This window comes from Babylonia areolata, chromosome 31 (genome assembly GCF_041734735.1).
Source record: "Babylonia areolata isolate BAREFJ2019XMU chromosome 31, ASM4173473v1, whole genome shotgun sequence".
NCBI classification, from domain to species: domain Eukaryota; kingdom Metazoa; phylum Mollusca; class Gastropoda; order Neogastropoda; family Buccinidae; genus Babylonia; species Babylonia areolata.
This window is the reverse complement of record NC_134906.1, coordinates 30,719,803-30,737,302: the sequence shown is the minus strand read 5'-3', so window position 1 is coordinate 30,737,302 and position 17,500 is coordinate 30,719,803. Positions and strand designations below refer to the sequence as shown.

At 42.7% G+C, this 17,500-nt stretch overlaps 2 protein-coding genes across 2 annotated transcripts in view; both read left to right on the top strand.

Moving 5' to 3' along the window:
• LOC143276080 (uncharacterized) overlaps positions 1 to 17,500 on the top strand; it is a 51,020-nt gene that overhangs the window by 10,472 nt on the left and 23,048 nt on the right. The window contains exons 5-9 of the mRNA XM_076580468.1: positions 531 to 699; positions 3,016 to 3,120; positions 4,726 to 4,828; positions 13,323 to 13,520; positions 16,077 to 16,186. Of these exons, the coding sequence (XP_076436583.1) occupies positions 531 to 699; positions 3,016 to 3,120; positions 4,726 to 4,828; positions 13,323 to 13,520; positions 16,077 to 16,186 (685 nt within the window). The remainder of the gene's footprint in view (positions 1 to 530; positions 700 to 3,015; positions 3,121 to 4,725; positions 4,829 to 13,322; positions 13,521 to 16,076; positions 16,187 to 17,500) is intronic.
• Positions 9,406 to 12,577, top strand: LOC143275737 (uncharacterized). Its single transcript, XM_076580012.1, has 3 exons — positions 9,406 to 10,498; positions 10,994 to 11,117; positions 12,565 to 12,577. Exons 1-3 carry the CDS (start codon positions 9,448 to 9,450, stop codon positions 12,575 to 12,577), a joined length of 1,188 nt encoding a protein of 395 aa, XP_076436127.1. The 5' UTR covers positions 9,406 to 9,447.

Below are 17,500 nucleotides of genomic sequence, written 5' to 3'. Positions count from 1 at the left end.
AAGTGATGTCAGTGACACCGTGCTGTCTTTGCTAGGTAAGGAGAAAGTGTGTCCTAAGTGATGTCAGTGACACCGTGCTGTCTTTGGTAGGTAAGGAGAAAGAGTGTCCTAAGCATTGTCAGTGACACTTTGTTGTCTTTGCTAGGTAAGGAGAAAGTGTGTCCTAAGTGATGTCAGTGACACCGTGTTGTCTTTGCTAGGTAAGGAGAAAGTGTGTCCTAAGTGATGTCAGTGACACCGTGCTGTCTTTGGTAGGTAAGGAGAAAGAGTGTCCTAAGCATTGTCAGTGACACTTTGTTGTCTTTGCTAGGTAAGGAGAAAGTGTGTCCTAAGTGATGTCAGTGACACCGTGTTGTCTTTGCTAGGTAAGGAGAAAGTGTGTCCTAAGTGATGTCAGTGACACCGTGCTGTCTTTGGTAGGTAAGGAGAAAGAGTGTCCTAAGCATTGTCAGTGACACTTTGTTGTCTTTGCTAGGTAAGGAGAAAGTGTGTCCTAAGTATTGTCAGTGACCCATTACTGTGTTTCCCAGTGGCTCCATAGGACTGGGCAATGGCCACAAGCGGTCCAAGCGGTTCGAGACCTTTGTCTTGCAGCAGAGAAAACGTCTGAAACATGACTTCCACCTGTGTGAGAAAGCTACACAGCGAGTCCTCTGCTACTCCAACAACTTTCTGCATAAAAAGTTAAAAACAGAGGAGGTATGTGATATATCTATGATTATATTAAAAAAAAAAAAATTATTTTCTAGTTTCTTTTATTATTATTGTTTGTTTTTTTCAGATATATATATCATACCAGTAGTGTAGTAACCATGTTAACGGTGTTAAGTAAGGACAACATATCAGATTAGTCATCAGTGATAATTTGATACTTATCTTGAAGCTATATATATATATGCTTTCAAGCAAAGTGTAACTTTATTTGAAGAAAATATCTGACAACATTTCTTATTCTTACAGTAGGGATTATTTTGTCTGGTCTGAGGTGTTAACAAAGACAGACAGAAGGAAGAAGGAACCTTTCTGAAACACGAACAGCCACACGGATGCTTGGCCACTAACTGATATTGTGTCCAGGTGCAGTTTCTCCATCCTGTAATGCAGTCTTGAAGCTGGTAGTTTTTCTTCAGATTGAAACACATCAACATTATCACCAACAAAAACAATATACATAAACATATGTTGAAGTTGATTTCAATTTCACATGGAGTGAACAAAACTTGTGTCAACTGGTCTTTTTTTTTTTTATTGTGATTGATTTTTCAACATCATTTTGGTTTCTTTTTGAGTGGTTTGAAGAAGTGATGTGCATTTAGGCCTGAAATGGCCCTTTCCTTAGCAGTAAACAGCATGATTTGACATGACCGACATGACTGACATGACCGACAGAGGCCGGCATGCAGAGACAGACAGACAGACATGACCGACATGACCGACAGAGGCTGGCATGCAGAGACAGACAGACAGACATGACCGACAGAGACCGGCATGCAGAGACAGACAGACAGACATGACTGACATGACCGACAGAGGCCGGCATGCAGAGACAGACAGACAGACATGACCGACATGACCGACAGAGGCCGGCATGCAGAGACAGACAGACAGACATGACCGACATGACCGACAGAGGCTGGCATGCAGAGACAGACAGACAGACATGATTTGACATGACCGACATGATTTGACATGACCGACAGAGGCTGGCATGCAGAGACAGACAGACATGATTTGACATGACCGACAGAGGCCGGCATGCAGAGACAGACAGACATGATTTGACATGACCGACATGACCGACAGAGGCTGGCATGCAGAGACAGAAAGACGAGGTGGATCCTCTGTGATGTCGGGTGATGTCATGACAATTGTCATCGTCAGTGTTGAGGAATGTATTGGTATTATCATCGTTCCAGTCATCATGACTAAGTATATAGTTCTTACAGAACAGGCACCACTGAACACCACCGAAGTGACTCAGCAGCAGTGCAGGGTCTCCTCTGGTGTGTGGCCTCCTGGCGACCTAACATCGATGGTTCCCTTTGGACTGCCGACGCTGGAACTGCGACGGACAAACCCGGGTGTGGCCGTGTATGGGGGAATCTAAATGAGCAGCGTTGGATTAATGCCACTGAAACGGTGCAGATGATGGGGCAGAAAAAAAAGAAAAGTATATAGTTCTTACTCTGCAGAATGATGAACAGGCCCCTTGGAAGGGGCCCACAAATGTTGTACAAGCCAAGTCAGTTCAAGTCAAGTCAGTTCAAGCTATGTCAATTCAGTTAAGTCAGTTCAAGCTCAAGTCAGTTCAAGCCAAGTCAAGTCTGTTCAAGCCAAGTCAGTTTAAGCCAAGTCAAGTCAGTTCAAGCCAAGTCAGTTTAAGCTCAAGTCAAGTCAGTTCAAGCCAAGTCAAGTCAGTTCAAGCCAAAGGCAAGTCAGTTCAAGCCAAGTCAAGTCAGTTCAAGCCATGTCAAGTCAGTTCAAGCCAAGTCAGTTTAAGCCAAGTCAAGTCAGTTCAAGCCAAGTCAAGTCAGTTCAAGCGAAAGGCAAGTCAGTTCAAGCCAAGTCAAGTCAGTTCAAGCCATGTCAAGTCAGTTCAAGCTCAAGTCAGTTCAAGCCATGTCAAGTCAGTTCAAGCTCAAGTCAGTTCAAGCCAAGTCAAATCAGTTCAAGCTCAAGTCAGTTCAAGCCAAGTCAAATCAGTTCAAGTCAAATCAGTTCAAGCCAAGTCAAGTCAGTTCAAGCCAAGGCAAGTCAGTTCAAGCCAAAGGCAAGTCTGTTCAAGCCAAAGGCAAGTCAGTTTAAGCCAAGGCAAGTCAGTTCAAGCCGAGGCAAGTCAAGGCAAATCAAGAGCATGACGTGTCAGAGAGTTTGGCACGCAGAGCGACAGAAGTGCAGGGCAGCTGTTGGTGATACTGGGGGATGCAGTTACAACTTTCATCATCATCAGTAACGAAGAATGTATTGGTGCTGTTATTATCATCCCCCAGATGATGATGATGATGTGTCAAACAGAGAGGGCGGCGGGCCGAGCGACAGAAGGGCAAGGCGGCTCTGGGTCTGTTGGATCCTTTGGAGTCCCTGGGAAAACGTCACTGCTGTGTGGACCGCTGTGTCTGGGTGAGTTGATGCCCTTGTCTGTCATTGTATCCCAGTTACTGTCCCTGTTTGCCATTGTATCATAGTTACTGCCCTTGTCTGTCACTATGTGGACCGCTGTGTCTGGGTGAGTTGATGCCCTTGTCTGTCATTGTATCCCAGTTACTGTCCCTGTTTGCCATTGTATCATAGTTACTGCCCTTGTCTGTCACTATGTGGACCGCTGTGTCTGGGTGAGTTGATGCCCTTGTCTGTCATTGTATCCCAGTTACTGTCCCTGTTTGCCATTGTATCATAGTTACTGCCCTTGTCTGTCACTATGTGGACCGCTGTGTCTGGGTGAGTTGATGCCCTTGTCTGTCATTGTATCCCAGTTACTGTCCCTGTTTGCCATTGTATCATAGTTACTGCCCTTGTCTGTCACTGTGTGGACCGCTGTATCTGGGTGAGTTAATGCCCTTGTCTGTCATTGTATCCCAGTTACTGTCCTTGTTTGCCATTGTATCATAGTTACTGCCCTTGTCTGTCACTATGTTGACCCCTGTATCTGGGTGAGTTAATGCCCTTGTCTGTCAATCATGTCAATTTTACTGCCCTTGTTTGTCATTGTATTTGACTCCCTTTTCTGTCATTGTGTCAGAGTTACTACCCTTGTCTGTCATGTCAGAGTTACTACCCGTGTCTGTCATTGTGTCAGAGTTAATGCCCTTGTCTGTCATTGCGTCAGAGTTACTACCCTTGTCTGTCATTGTGTCAGAGTTACTACCCTTGTCTGTCATTGTGTCAGAGTTACTACCCTTGTCTGTCATTGTGTCAGAGTTACTACCCTTGTCTGTCATTGTGTCAGAGTTAATGCCCTTGTCTGTCATTGCGTCAGAGTTACTACCCTTGTCTGTCATTGTGTCAGAGTTACTACCCGTGTCTGTCATTGTGTCAGAGTTAATGCCCATGTCTGCCATTGCATCAGAGTTACTGTATTTTTTTAGTCATTATCCACGTGTGTGAGTGGGATCCATTTACTGTTGTAAAGAGATGATCAAACGGACATCCCCATTGTACACTGCAGCCCTGTCTGATCTGTCATGGTGATGTGTCATGATGACGTGCCATTGTGGTGTATCATGGTTATATGTCATGATGATGTGTCATAATGTGTCATGATGATGTGTCATAATGATATGTCATGGTTATATGTCATGATGATGTGTCATAATGTGTCATGATGATGTCTGTGGTGATGTGTCATAATGATGTGTCATTGCTATATGTCATGATGATGTGTCATTATGTTTTGTGGTGATGTGTTATAATGTGTCATGATGATGATGTGTGTGGTGTGATGTCATGGTGATGTGTCATAATGTGTTGTGGTGATGTGTGTGGTGACGGCCAGATGGTGTTTGCATATTTCTTCTGTCGCTGCTGCTGTGTGCACATGTCAAATGATCGGTATAAGGAGAAACCCAGCGCTTCCTTTTTTGGGGAAGTGTCTGGGTTTGTTCCAGTGTACCTGTTGTTTACCTGTGTGCTGGCTGAATGGGTAGCGTAAGCAGCATTGACTTGAAGTTGTGTAGCATGTGAAAGGAGAGAGTTACCACTTAGCACTGTGTACTGTTTGTTATTCAGATGGTGTACAGCCACAAGAACCTGCTGTCTCACTGGAGGCGCCGCGCCATGACCAGCCAAAGAGAGGCTCGCCGTGTCCTGGCCGAAATGCTCACGCCCTCCGGTCAGTACACTGACAGCCACAAACTCATACACATTGCACAGCTTATGTGTGCTGATATACACGCTCCCACAGGGACACACTTTACCATGCGTCAAACACATTTTTAACAAACAAACATACGGAACACATAAACACCACACTAAGAGAGACCAACACTATCATCATCCATGCTTTTCTGTCACTCACATGGGAAACAGCGGATCCCAGCGGTGTAACTTCTACATCACAGTAAAGAGACACATGCTGTGTAATCCCAGCGGTGTAACTTCTACATCACAGTAAAGAGACACATGCTGTGTAATCCCAGCGGTGTAACTTCTACATCACAGTAAAGAGACACATGCTGTGTAATCCCAGCGGTGTAACTTCTACATCACAGTAAAGAGACACATGCTGTGTAATCCCAGCGGTGTAACTTCTACATCACAGTAAAGAGACACATGCTGTGTAATCCCAACGGTGTAACTTCTACATCACAGTAAAGAGACACATGCTGTGTAATCCCAGCGGTGTAACTTCTACATCACAGTAAAGAGACACATGCTGTGTAATCCCAGCGGTGTAACTTCTACATCACAGTAAAGAGACACATGCTGTGTAATCCCAACGGTGTAACTTCTACATCACAGTAAAGAGACACATGCTGTGTAATCCCAGCGGTGTAACTTCTACATCACAGTAAAGAGACACATGCTGTGTAATCCCAGCGGTGTAACTTCTACATCACAGTAAAGAGACACATGCTGTGTAATCCCAGCGGTGTAACTTCTACATCACAGTAAAGAGACACATGCTGTGTAATCCCAGCGGTGTAACTTCTACATCACAGTAAAGAGACACATGCTGTGTAATCCCAGCGGTGTAACTGCTACATCACGGTAAACAGACATATTCTGTGTGTGTGTTACTAGCGATAAAACTGCTCCATCACAGTAAAAAGACACATGCTGTGTGTGTTACTAGCTATATAACTGCTACATCACAGTAAAAAGACACATGCGGTGTGTGTGTTACTTGTGATATAACTGCTGCATCACAGTAAAAAGACACATGCTGTGTGTGTGTGTTAGTAGTGATATAACTGCTTCATCACAGTAAAAAGGCACATGCTGTGTGTGTTACTAGCTATATAACTGCTACATCACAGTAAAAAGGCACATGCTGTGTGTGTGTGTGTTAGTAGTGATATAACTGCTTCATCACAGTAAAAAGGCACATGCTGTGTGTGTGTGTGTTAGTAGTGATATAACTGCTTCATCACAGTAAAAAGGCACATGCTGTGTGTGTTACTAGCTATATAACTGCTACATCACAGTAAAAAGACACATGCTGTGTGTGTGTCATTAGCCATACAACTGCTACATCACAGTAAAAAGACACATTCTGTGTGTGTGTTACTAGCTATATGAGTCACTGCCAAAAGGTGGGCACATTGATGGTTGTGTATTTTCAATGTCAATAAAATCACATCCGTTTGTGCTGTTTGTTTTACTTTGCAAGAATGTTGAAAAATGCCCAAAGACACACTAGAGACAATATATTCCACCAGACCCCACCCATTTTAAAGTAATTTGATCTAAACAGCGGTCGAAGCCCTCTAAAACGGGCTGCCGAAAATGGACAGTTGCACACGTATGAAGAACGTCAATGGTTTTACACTACAATGTGCCCGGGAAACAAGTCCAAATTATTACAAATGATTAGGAGTGCTTTCTTTTATATAATCCATCCAACAAGACACTACAATTATCTTTTTAACGATCACAATCCCGCATTGATTTTCATGATGACGCGCATCATCCGTTGTGTAAAATTTCTTCGAAAACGAAAATTCCTTGTGCGTCGTCTGCTTCGCTTTCTTTGTTCCAAAAATAGATATCATTCATTTGATTGAAAATTGTTCTACGAGAAAAGATCAACTGAGATTCAAAAAACAGTTTACTCTGGTTTTTATAAAGCTATTTCTGAATGCTCTAATTTCGCGGTAAACAATGATGTTCATAATCAAACCTCATCAAAAACAATTTATCAACTTTTTTAAAACTTTGACGTCATCTATACTTCCGGACAACCGAGTTATACTTCCGGTGTCAATAGATCGACTGAGAGGCAACACAGCGGCGTGCTACGCAAGCGAAAAGGTATGGTGTAAACATTCTATCTGAAATGATCTTTCGTCATCAAATGATTTTCATCATCAGTTTTGCTTGGTTTTTTTACAATTATTCACTCTGTTAACATGGTACATTGTTATTTTCTTTGCTTGTAGCATGATTTGAATGTATTTGTTGCTGCTTTCACCGTACGGCATTGCCGTGAATGTGTTCTTTCTTTCTTTGGAGGTGATTTTCAACAGAATTTACACCATGCTACTGTTGAGTAAAAATGAGTTCGTCATCAGGGCCATTGTGTAAAACTGATGTTCACAATCATCTGAATGATTAAACAGCACAAGTTGCAAAACGAACTTGAGTTTTGTTCCCAGGATCTTTTTTTTCAAATATATTTATTGAATTGAAGAAAATCCATTGTTTTCAAGGTATTTGATAATCTGGAGACAATGCTAACAATATTTATATCCCAAAGTAATGACGCACATCAGTTTTACAGTGACCAAAGAACAGGACATGGAAAGTTATATGAATAAGCCAGATTTAATTAAGAAGCAAAAAATTGGGGTATATTTGTTTTGAAAAAAGTTTGTTTTTGTTGTTGTTTGTGTGTGTGTGTGTTTTTGTTGTTTTTTTGTTTTGTTTTTGTTTTTAATAAACAAATGTACACTGACAAGAGCATGAATATATTCCCATGTGTACCCAGACAATAGTAATGATAATGTTTATTTATATAGCGCAGGGTTTGGGAAATGGTGTGTGTGTATGTTTTGTTGCATATTTGTTTTGCTTGTGTGTGTGTGTGTGTGTGTGTGTGTGTGTACACATTATATGACTTGATGTGCATTTGTTGCATTCACGTTTTCAGATACAATGACAGAGACACAGATTTTACATCACCAAAATGAGCAGAACGCCAGTCTTCAGGCAAAAAAAGATGCTAGAAGAGCGAGAAACCGGGAAGCTGCCAGGGCCTACAGAATGCGGGTTAAAGCTGATCCTGAACTTCACAATGAGATGAAGAAGAAGGCCAAAGAGAGAACATGAAAGAATCGAGAGAAACCGGTCTCGGAGGAGCAGAAAGAGCATCAACGTCTGTTGCACAAACAGTGTCAAGCTCGCTACATGTAAGTTGATCTCATCCTTTCTGTACATTTCTAATTGTTTGTATTGTTTATAAATAAGAACCTTTTTTTCATACAGCTGTAAAAATGTTAATAATAAAAAGGTTTTTTTGTAAAACTTGTAAAGTTGTAGTTAAAGAATGAACTGACTTGTTTCTCTCTCTGAAGCTCTCTTTTTCCCTTCCGCACACACACACACACACATTCTTTATGTATGCATGCACATATTTTCATATTCTAGAAAGAATTCATTCTCTTTATGCCCTTCAATCTAATGTTAAGTGCAATTAGTTTGGGTTTCACAACCAGTGTGGATTTAAAAGATGTTAAAGTGAATAGATAGTAATCATATACAGTGGTTTGCTTTCATTGTTTTGAAATGTTTTGCCCCATAATTCAAAGCATGTTCTCTCTCTCTCTCTCTCTCTCTCTGTGTGTGTGCAGTGCAAAGAAGAAGGCTGAAGAAGCAGCATCGGGTGGGCCACCAGCGCGGGAGACGCGACTTGACAAAGCAAAAGCCGATAAGAGACGAGAGTACATTAGGCTGGCCGTCCAAAAACATCGTGATGCTCAGCATCCAAACAAAAAAAGACGTGTAAAAGAGAAAAGACGCGAATATTATTATAAAAAAAAGGCAGAAAAGGAGCAGATTTTAAGGGCTAGGAGAGAGAAGTCCATTCAAGTGGAGCAAGTACTAGAACAGCCTAGTTCTACTACACAGGTAGAGAGTTCTCCAACTTTAATTCTTCGCACACATGTGGAGAACATTTCCAAGAAAAGAGACAAGGAGACTCTTTCACACAAGAGATATTTAAGAGAAATATTTCAGAACACTCCACATGCAGGTGACATTGGGTTCTCAAACAAGTATTTGAAAAACTCTCAAGAAAAGTGTGTGTATCATACATCCCCAGGAAACAGATTTAGAGCGGTTGGGGATTTCTATGATGCTCATGCAGCTGAGGTCCCCTGTAAGTCTGCCAGATATAAAAAACAGCTGACAAAGCCCATCAGTGAACTCTATCAGGAGTTCAAGGCAAAAAATGAGGAAATCAAGGTTTCACTGAGAACATTCTATCGTCTCAAACCAAAATACATACAATCAGTGACAAAATTAAAGTTTCGTCAATGCCTTTGTGAACTTTGTCACAATCCAAAAGAAAAACTGAAGAAACTTAACCTTTTCTTGTTGAGCAAGCGTGAGAGTGTTGACTCATTGTTAGGGGAAAGTGTGTGTGGGTTTGAGGGTGAATTTCCAAGGAAAAATTGCTTGGATAGGCAGTGTTTTCACTGCGGGATTGAGCAACTGCATGCCAGACTTAAAAAAGAGGTGGGAAATTTGTTGACAGAACAGGTAAAATGGGAGAGGTGGGAACTTGTGAGAATGGGCACTCATTCAAGGATGGAAAAAGTGAGCAAATGTGGCAGCGTGAATGAGTGTCTGGGAGAGCTGATGAAAGAGCTTGGACCTCTGTACAGGCACAAGTTTAATGCAGAGTGGCAGAGAAATCAGCTCTACCATTTAAAAAGAAATCTGCCAGAAGATTGGGTAATTATTGTGATGGATTTTGCAGAGAATTTTCTCTGCAAATTCCAGGATGAACCCCAGAGTGCCCACTGGGCCTACAGACAGGTCACTGTGTTTCCTGCTGTTGTTCACAGTAGATGCTCGTGTGGAGAGCTGAGGCGAGACAATCTGGTCTTTCTTTCAGATGACCTTCGTCATGATGCCTGTATCACACAGGTTTTCATTGAAAACATCTTGGAATATGTTTCTAAGCTCAGGAATATGAAGAAAGTTCTGCTGGTGAGTGATGGCTGTGCTGCACAGTTTAAATCAAAACTGCCGTTTCTTTTCCTTGCTCGCAGCACATTGCCACACTCAAAAGGGGCATCCATTGAAAAGGTTTTTTTTGGTGCACGCCATGGCAAGAATGATTGTGACTGGTGTGATGGGGCAGTGAAAAGGAATGTGACACGTGACATTGCCTCTGGGGCTGTCACTGTCAATGGGGCTCAGGACATGTTTGAACACTGTTCACGTACGATGAGCCATTCAGAGGGCCCTGGAGAGTGCCTTCACAAAGTTCAACGCTTTTTCCTCATTGAGCCAGACCAGGTAGACAGGAAAATAAATTCAAGCATGGTGAAGACCATTCATGGCTCTAGAAAGCTCCACCATGTGCGAGTGCAGGCACAAGATGAGCTGGCAATCAGGACTCTGTCGTGCTTTTGTAAACCATGCATGTCTGAGGACTACGCACACTGTCTGTCTGCTGCCCATGTTCCTGGTTGGCAAACTGCCAAACTGAAGTTTGCTGGCTCAGTTCCTTTTCATCCTCAAGACCATGAGGATGAAAAAGTGGACTGCGACACTTTGCAGTCAGAAGAAGATTCCGCACACATTGCAGAATCTGAATACAGTGACACAGACTGTGAGTCAGACTGTGAATCAGTATCTCCTGATGAGTGCACTGATATGGATTCTGCATCGTGTGAAGGTCTTGATCACTCAAACAGGACCAATTTTTTTCATTCAGTTGCAGAAGCTCTTGAAAATTGCTTCAGTTTTCAAGAAGTTCAAGAGTCAGCAAAGAACTTTCAGGATGAGGTTGAAAGTTTTTCTCTCCCATCACCTTGTTTCCCAGCCGTTGCAGGGCACACTGTGGATACAAGTGCACTTGCACTTATGGCACCAGATGTCCAGCAGCTGTGTTTTCCTTTGCAAGTGGAAGGTGATGGGAATTGTTTCTTCCGATCTTTGAGCCTTCTTCTGTTTGGCAAAGAAGATTTGCATGAAGAGATGAGATGCAGAATAGCCATGGCCATGGCACTTCATCCAAATCTCTTTCTTGATGGCAGCAACTGGTGTTCAGCTCATGATCAGGTCACTCCTGAGAGTGTGATTCATGTGGCTGTGCTGACATCAGTTGCACCCAGTGAATCGCCTGTGGTTGCTTTTGAGCAGGAGGTGATGTCCATTCTGCGGAATGCTTCTTATACTGGATTGTGGGAGTTTTTGGCTGCCTCCCACGTTCTGAGGCGTCCCATCCTGTCAGTTTATCCAAATCTTGGGTGGGAACTTTATATAACCCACTGCAACAGGATTTTCAGGGCACCCAGTTGCAGTTCAGATGAGAAAGTCATCATCATGTGGTCTTCATCACGCACAGATACTGCTGAAGAGCACTGGGTTCCAAATCACTTTGTGCCAGTCATTCTCTGGTCTGAACAAAAGGATTGTCCAGTGGTAGGGAACTTTTACATGGTAAAGTGGCAGCAGAATGAGTACCTTGCTGAGGTGAAAGAAACGGATGAGTTGCTGCAATTGGCTTGCGTGCTGTTCTACCAGCAGAAACCTGGTATGCAGCTTTTTTCATTTCCCACTCCAGAATATTCATGGGAACCTTTCACTTCTTTCAGAAGGAAAGTGCAGCTGCATTTTGATGAAAAAGCGTCGTCACACAGGTGTCAGTTGTATGCCATTTGGTGAATGGTTTGAGAGAATTCTTTGCTGTCTTGGGTCTGAATTCTCAATCAGTGCCCAACTGTTCTTTTTTTCCCTCTTCATTGTAAAGTCTTTGCAAAGTCTTTTCAATGTAATGACAGAATATGTATCTTGTTTGCATATTTTTTGTGTTTTTTTGTGTTTTTGTTTGTTAGATGTCAATATTGCATTTGTGACAGTTTCTCAGCCCTTTCTAAAAATATTTTTTAACATGATAGGCAAACAGTATTGTGATACTGACACCTGCTTAGCTTTGGTGACCAATACGGGTTTTGTTCTGAATGAATGGGGTCAGTTTTGATTGGTTAACACTGGTGTAATATTTCATTGTGTAGTGTGTCACTGAGATGACTGGTGGTTGAATTATTGTGGCAATTCATTATCTCTTGTTTTTTTTCTGTTTTTCTTTGTGTGTGTTGTTGTCTCCATTGTACAAATTAAATCTGGTTTGTATTGGTTTGAAAATCATTTATGACAGGATTTTAAGACTTAGATTTGAGTTTATATTGTTGTAATCACTACAGGAATGTGATACAATAATGCTATCTGACATACTGGTTCATCTTCATTTTTTGTTGACATTTTGGCTGTCGTTCCATTTGCTGGAAAATGTTTTGTGTAAAACTGATGTACATCATACATTTGTTATGTGCATGTAAAACAGCAAATTTTCTTTGGCATTAAAATATTTGAATGAAAATTGTTGTCATTGTGTTTACTGTTGTTCTGTGACAGTATTATTTGAGTTTATAATTGTACCAGTTACTGTTTTTTGAAATGTTTAGTCTTCATGCGATGATGCGCATCAGTGATTACAACCAACCCCCCCCATCAGGCAAGAGCCAAAAGCTTTCAACAAATATTTGACATCATGACTAAGTACACCAAGGTTAAAACAGTGCTTAATGAAAGGTTTTCAACCTTCCTGATTGGTCTCTTACTGTATAGAGGTGTGCATGTGTTGTAAACACTGATGTATGTCATACTTGTCAGAAGTGTCTTCTAATGTAATTTACTCGAAAAGTACAAAACACGCTGTCTTCTCCTGTTACACAAAGGTGACCACCTATGGTCCCATTACAAAAATGTATTCAACTTTGTGTAATTCAGTAACTGATTTTTGCCACTCACTGCCCACTTTCTGTGCCCACCTTTTGGCAGTGAGTCATATAACTGCTACATCACAGTAAAAAGACACATGCTGTGTGTGTGTTACTAGTGATATAACTGCTACATCACAGTAAAAAGACACATGCTGTGTGCGTGTTACTAGTGATATAACTGCTACATCACAGTAAAAAGACACATGCTGTGTGTGTGTTACTAGCTATATGACTGCTGCATCACAGTAAAAAGACACATACTGTGTGTGTGTTATTAGTGATATAACTGCTACATCACAGTAAAAAGACACATGCTGTGTGTGTTACTAGTGATATAACTGCTACATCACAGTAAAAAGACACATGCTATGTGTGTGTTAGTAGCGATATAACTGCTACATCACAGTAAAAAGACACATGCTGTGTGTGGGTTACTAGTGATATAACTGCTACATCACAGTAAAAAGACACATGCTATGTGTGTTAGTAGCGATATAACTGCTACATCACAGTAAAAAGACACATGCTGTGTGTGTGTTACTAGTGATATAACTGCTACATCACAGTAAAAAGACACATGCTGTGTGTGTGTTACTAGTGATATAACTGCTACATCACAGTAAAAAGACATGCTGTGTGTGTCCCCAGGGGGCCAGCGGTGTAACTGCTACAAGTTCATCGGATGGGTGACAGGGGTGAGTCACGGCACCATCAGCAAGGTTCGAGCCCAGATGCAGCGCACCAAGGGTGACCGCGAGCCCCCCATGCACGGCCTGTACTCCTTCTGGCAGCGAAAGTCCTCCGCCAACAGGTCTGCCGCACCGCCCCCCGCCACACTCACTCACGGTATTGTGCATCTGATGGTCATGAGGGTTAGCGTGTGGTGTGTGTGTGTGGGTGGGTGTGGATGGGTGGATGGGGGGGTGTTGTGTGTGTGTGTGTGTGTAGGGGGTATTTGTGTGTTTGCATGTGTGTGTGTGTGTGTGTGCTTATGTCTTGGTGGTGGGTGGTGTGTGTGTGTGTATGTTGTGTGTGTCTGTTTTTGCGTGGTGTGTGTGTGTGCATGTGTGTGTGTGTGTGTGTGTTTGCGTCAGTGTGTGTTGTGCGTGTGTGTTTGTGTTTTTGCGTTAGTGTGTGTTGTGCGTGTGTGTGTGTGTGTTTGCGTCTGTATGTGTGTGTTTGCGTCTGTATGTGTCTTGTGTGTGTGTGTGTGTATTGTGTGTGTGTGTGTGTGTGTGTGTGTTTGCATCTGTTTTTTGTGTGTGTGTGTTTGTGTTATGTGTGTGTGCTTGTGTTGTGTGTGTGTGTGCGCGTGTTTGTGTGTGTGTGTTGTGCGTGTGTGTGTGTGTGTGTGTGTGTGTTTGCGTCTGTGTGTGTGTTGTGTGTGTGTGCATGTGTGTGTGAGTGAGCGTGTTCATGCAAAATCACTTATATGTACATGCATATATGCATATGTGTCTAAAATTCTTTTGTGCAAGGGTTTGTATATGATTTTTGATTCATGTTAATACCTTTTATATACTTTCCCCCCAATATTCCTTGTGACCATGGTACACTTGGTAACAAAGACATATTCTGTTCCAGTCATTTTTATTCCGTTCTCATTTTGGTTTGCTGGGTGCAACACATGAATGGTTCAAGCGTTGGACTGTTAATGTAAGGTTTTCTGGGTGCAACACATCAGTGGTTCAAGCGTTGGACTGTTAATGTAAGGTTTGATGGGTGCAACACATCAGTGGTTCAAGCGTTGGACTGTTAATGTAAGGTTTGATGGGTGCAACACATCAGTGGTTCAAGCGTTGGACTGTTAATGTAAGGTTTGATGGGTGCAACACATCAGTGGTTCAAGCGTTGGACTGTTAATGTAAGGTTTGATGGGTGCAACACATCAGTTGTTCAAGCGTTGGACTGTTAATGTAAGGTTTGATGGGTGCAACACATCAGTGGTTCAAGCGTTGGACTGTTAATGTAAGGTTTGATGGGTGCAACACATGAATGGTTCAAGCCTTGGACTGTTAATGTAAGGTTTGATGGGTGCAACACATGAATGGTTCAAGCCTTGGACTGTTAATGTAAGGTTTGATGGGTGCAACACATCAGTGGTTCAAGCGTTGGACTGTTAATGTAAGGTTTGATGGGTGCAACACATCAGTGGTTCAAGCGTTGGACTGTTAATGTAAGGTTTGATGGGTGCAACACATCAGTGGTTCAAGCGTTGGACTGTTAATGTAAGGTTTGATGGGTGCAACACATCAGTGGTTCAAGCGTTGGACTGTTAATGTAAGGTTTGCTGGGTGCAACATGTGAGTGGTTCAAGCGTTGGACTGTTAATGTAAGGTTTGCTGGGTGCAACACATCAGTGGTTCAAGCGTTGGACTGTTAATCTAAGGTTTGCTGGGTGCAACACATCAGTGGTTCAAGCGTTGGACTGTTAATCTAAGGGTCCTGAGTTCAAATCCTGAGAACAGTGCCTGGTGGGTTAAGGGTGGAGGTTTTTCTGACCTCCCATGTCAGCAGCTCTGCAGACCTGCTAGTGCCTGAACCCCCTTTGTGTGTGTGTGCCCATGCAGAAGATGAACAGCACATTCAAACTCCTGTAATCCTTAGAGGCATTGGGTGGGTTATAGCAACAAGAAGATAACCAGCACGCCTGTATGGCAGGAGAAAACAGTCTGTGCATGAAAGGCCACTTGTACGTGAGTGAAGTTTGGAGCTGTAGCCCACACATGCTCAGGAAGATGATGGAGTTTGTGAGGTCCAGACAGTGAACCTTGATTGTTCAGCAAACTGCTTTCCTTTCATTTCTGTGATTGTTTTGGAATGAGCTTCATATGTAAGACATGTCTTTCTACTGAGACAGGATAGAAAATGAACTGATTTATTGTTACAATCTGTTGTATGCAGTTATGTTAAGCTCATCGAGATGTCTAATTATTATTATTATTATCATAATATGTTAAGCTCATCGAGATGTCCAATTATTATTATTATTATCATTATTATGAGTTTACGCCTGATCTTGAAAATAAGCCCCAGGCATTTACAAATAGAAGACACACATAAATAGCGAAAAGAAAAAATTGAACACAAGATACCAGACATTATTAAAAATTATTCATCTCCCCCACACCCCCCCACAACACACACACGCAGGCACGCACAGAAGTCATAGCACACAATCATAAGTAGTACACAATAAAAATACAACCAACAAATTTTGAAACTCTCAAACTGTAATGAAGAACTGAAAGTGATGATGCTGACAGCTGAGCACTTGGGAGTCATGGTCTTCAGCCGGTGTAGCAAGGCTGGCCTCTTGTTTCTCTGACTGCGTTCTGTTCTCTTGTCTGGATCATTGTAGCTCAGAACATTGTTGATGTTGTGTTTGTTTGCGGTGTGTAGACACGGAAGAGGTGGACAGGTCATACTCAGACACATCAGCGTCAGACAGCACGTCTTTCACAGGTGTGACAGGTGGCGCTCTGTCGTTGTCGGCTGTTCTGGATGGGCAGGTAGGTTCCATACATTGTACTTTTCTTTTGACGGGCGCAAAAGCCAGATGGTTAAAGCGTTGGACTTTCAATCTGAGGGTCTCGGGTTCGAATCACAGTGACGGTGCCTGCTGGGTAAAGGGTGGAGATTTTTACGATCTCCCAGGTCAACATATGTGCAGACCTGCCAGTGCCTGAACCCCCTTCGTGCGTATATGCAAGCAGAAGATCAAATATGCATGTTAAAGATCTTGTAATCCATGTCAGCGTTCGGTAGGTTATGGAAACAAGAATATACCCAGCATGCACACTCCCGAAAGCGGAGTATGGCTGCCTACATGGCGGGTTAAAAACGGTCATACACGTAAAAGCCCACTTGCATATGTATGAGTGAATGTGGGAGTTGCAGCCCACGAACGCAGAAGAAGAAGAAGTACTTTTCTTTTTGGGCCGAACGCTGGGCTTGTATCACAGATTGACATCAGCTTGCAGCTGGGCCAATTGACAGCTGTATGATCAGTGGTTTCTACACTGCAGTGGGAAGTCATTTACAGCTTAGTCTTTTGTGAAGGACTGTTATGACTCTCAAATTTGGAGGCAAGATTGCACTGGCTCTTAGTGCTGCAGCCTTGGGGGGCTAGTTGGTCTGCTACTGAGTGTCGGAGAGAGTGGGGATGTAACTTGGGCAAGACACTCTCCGTTGTAATCAAATTCTAGGTCAGTAGGAGAGAGTGGGGATGTAACTTGGGCAAGACACTCTCCGCTGTCATCAAATTCTAGGTCAGTAGGAGAGAGTGGGGATGTAACTTGGGCAAGACACTCTCCGTTGTAATCAAATTCTAGGTCAGTAGGAGAGAGTGGGGATGTAACTTGGGCAAGACACTCTCCGCTGTCATCAAATTCTAGGTCAGTAGGAGAGAGTGGGGATGTAACTTGGGCAAGACACTCTCCGTTGTAATCAAATTCTAGGTCAGTAGGAGAGAGTGGGGATGTAACTTGGGCAAGACACTCTCCACTGTCATCAAATTCTAGGTCAGTAGGAGAGAGTGGGGATGTAACTTGGGCAAGACACTCTCCGTTGTAATCAAATTCTAGGTCAGTAGGAGAGAGTGGGGATGTAACTTGGGCAAGACACTCTCCGCTGTCATCAAATTCTAGGTCAGGTTGTGACAGCAGTTGCCTCCTGTGCTGTTGTGATGGTCATGGTCAGATACAACTGACCTTCATATTTATACTGTTCTTTGGTCATGGTCAGATACAACTGACCTTCATATTTATACTGTTGTGATGGTCATGGTCAGATACAACTGACCTTCATATTTATACTGTTGTGAT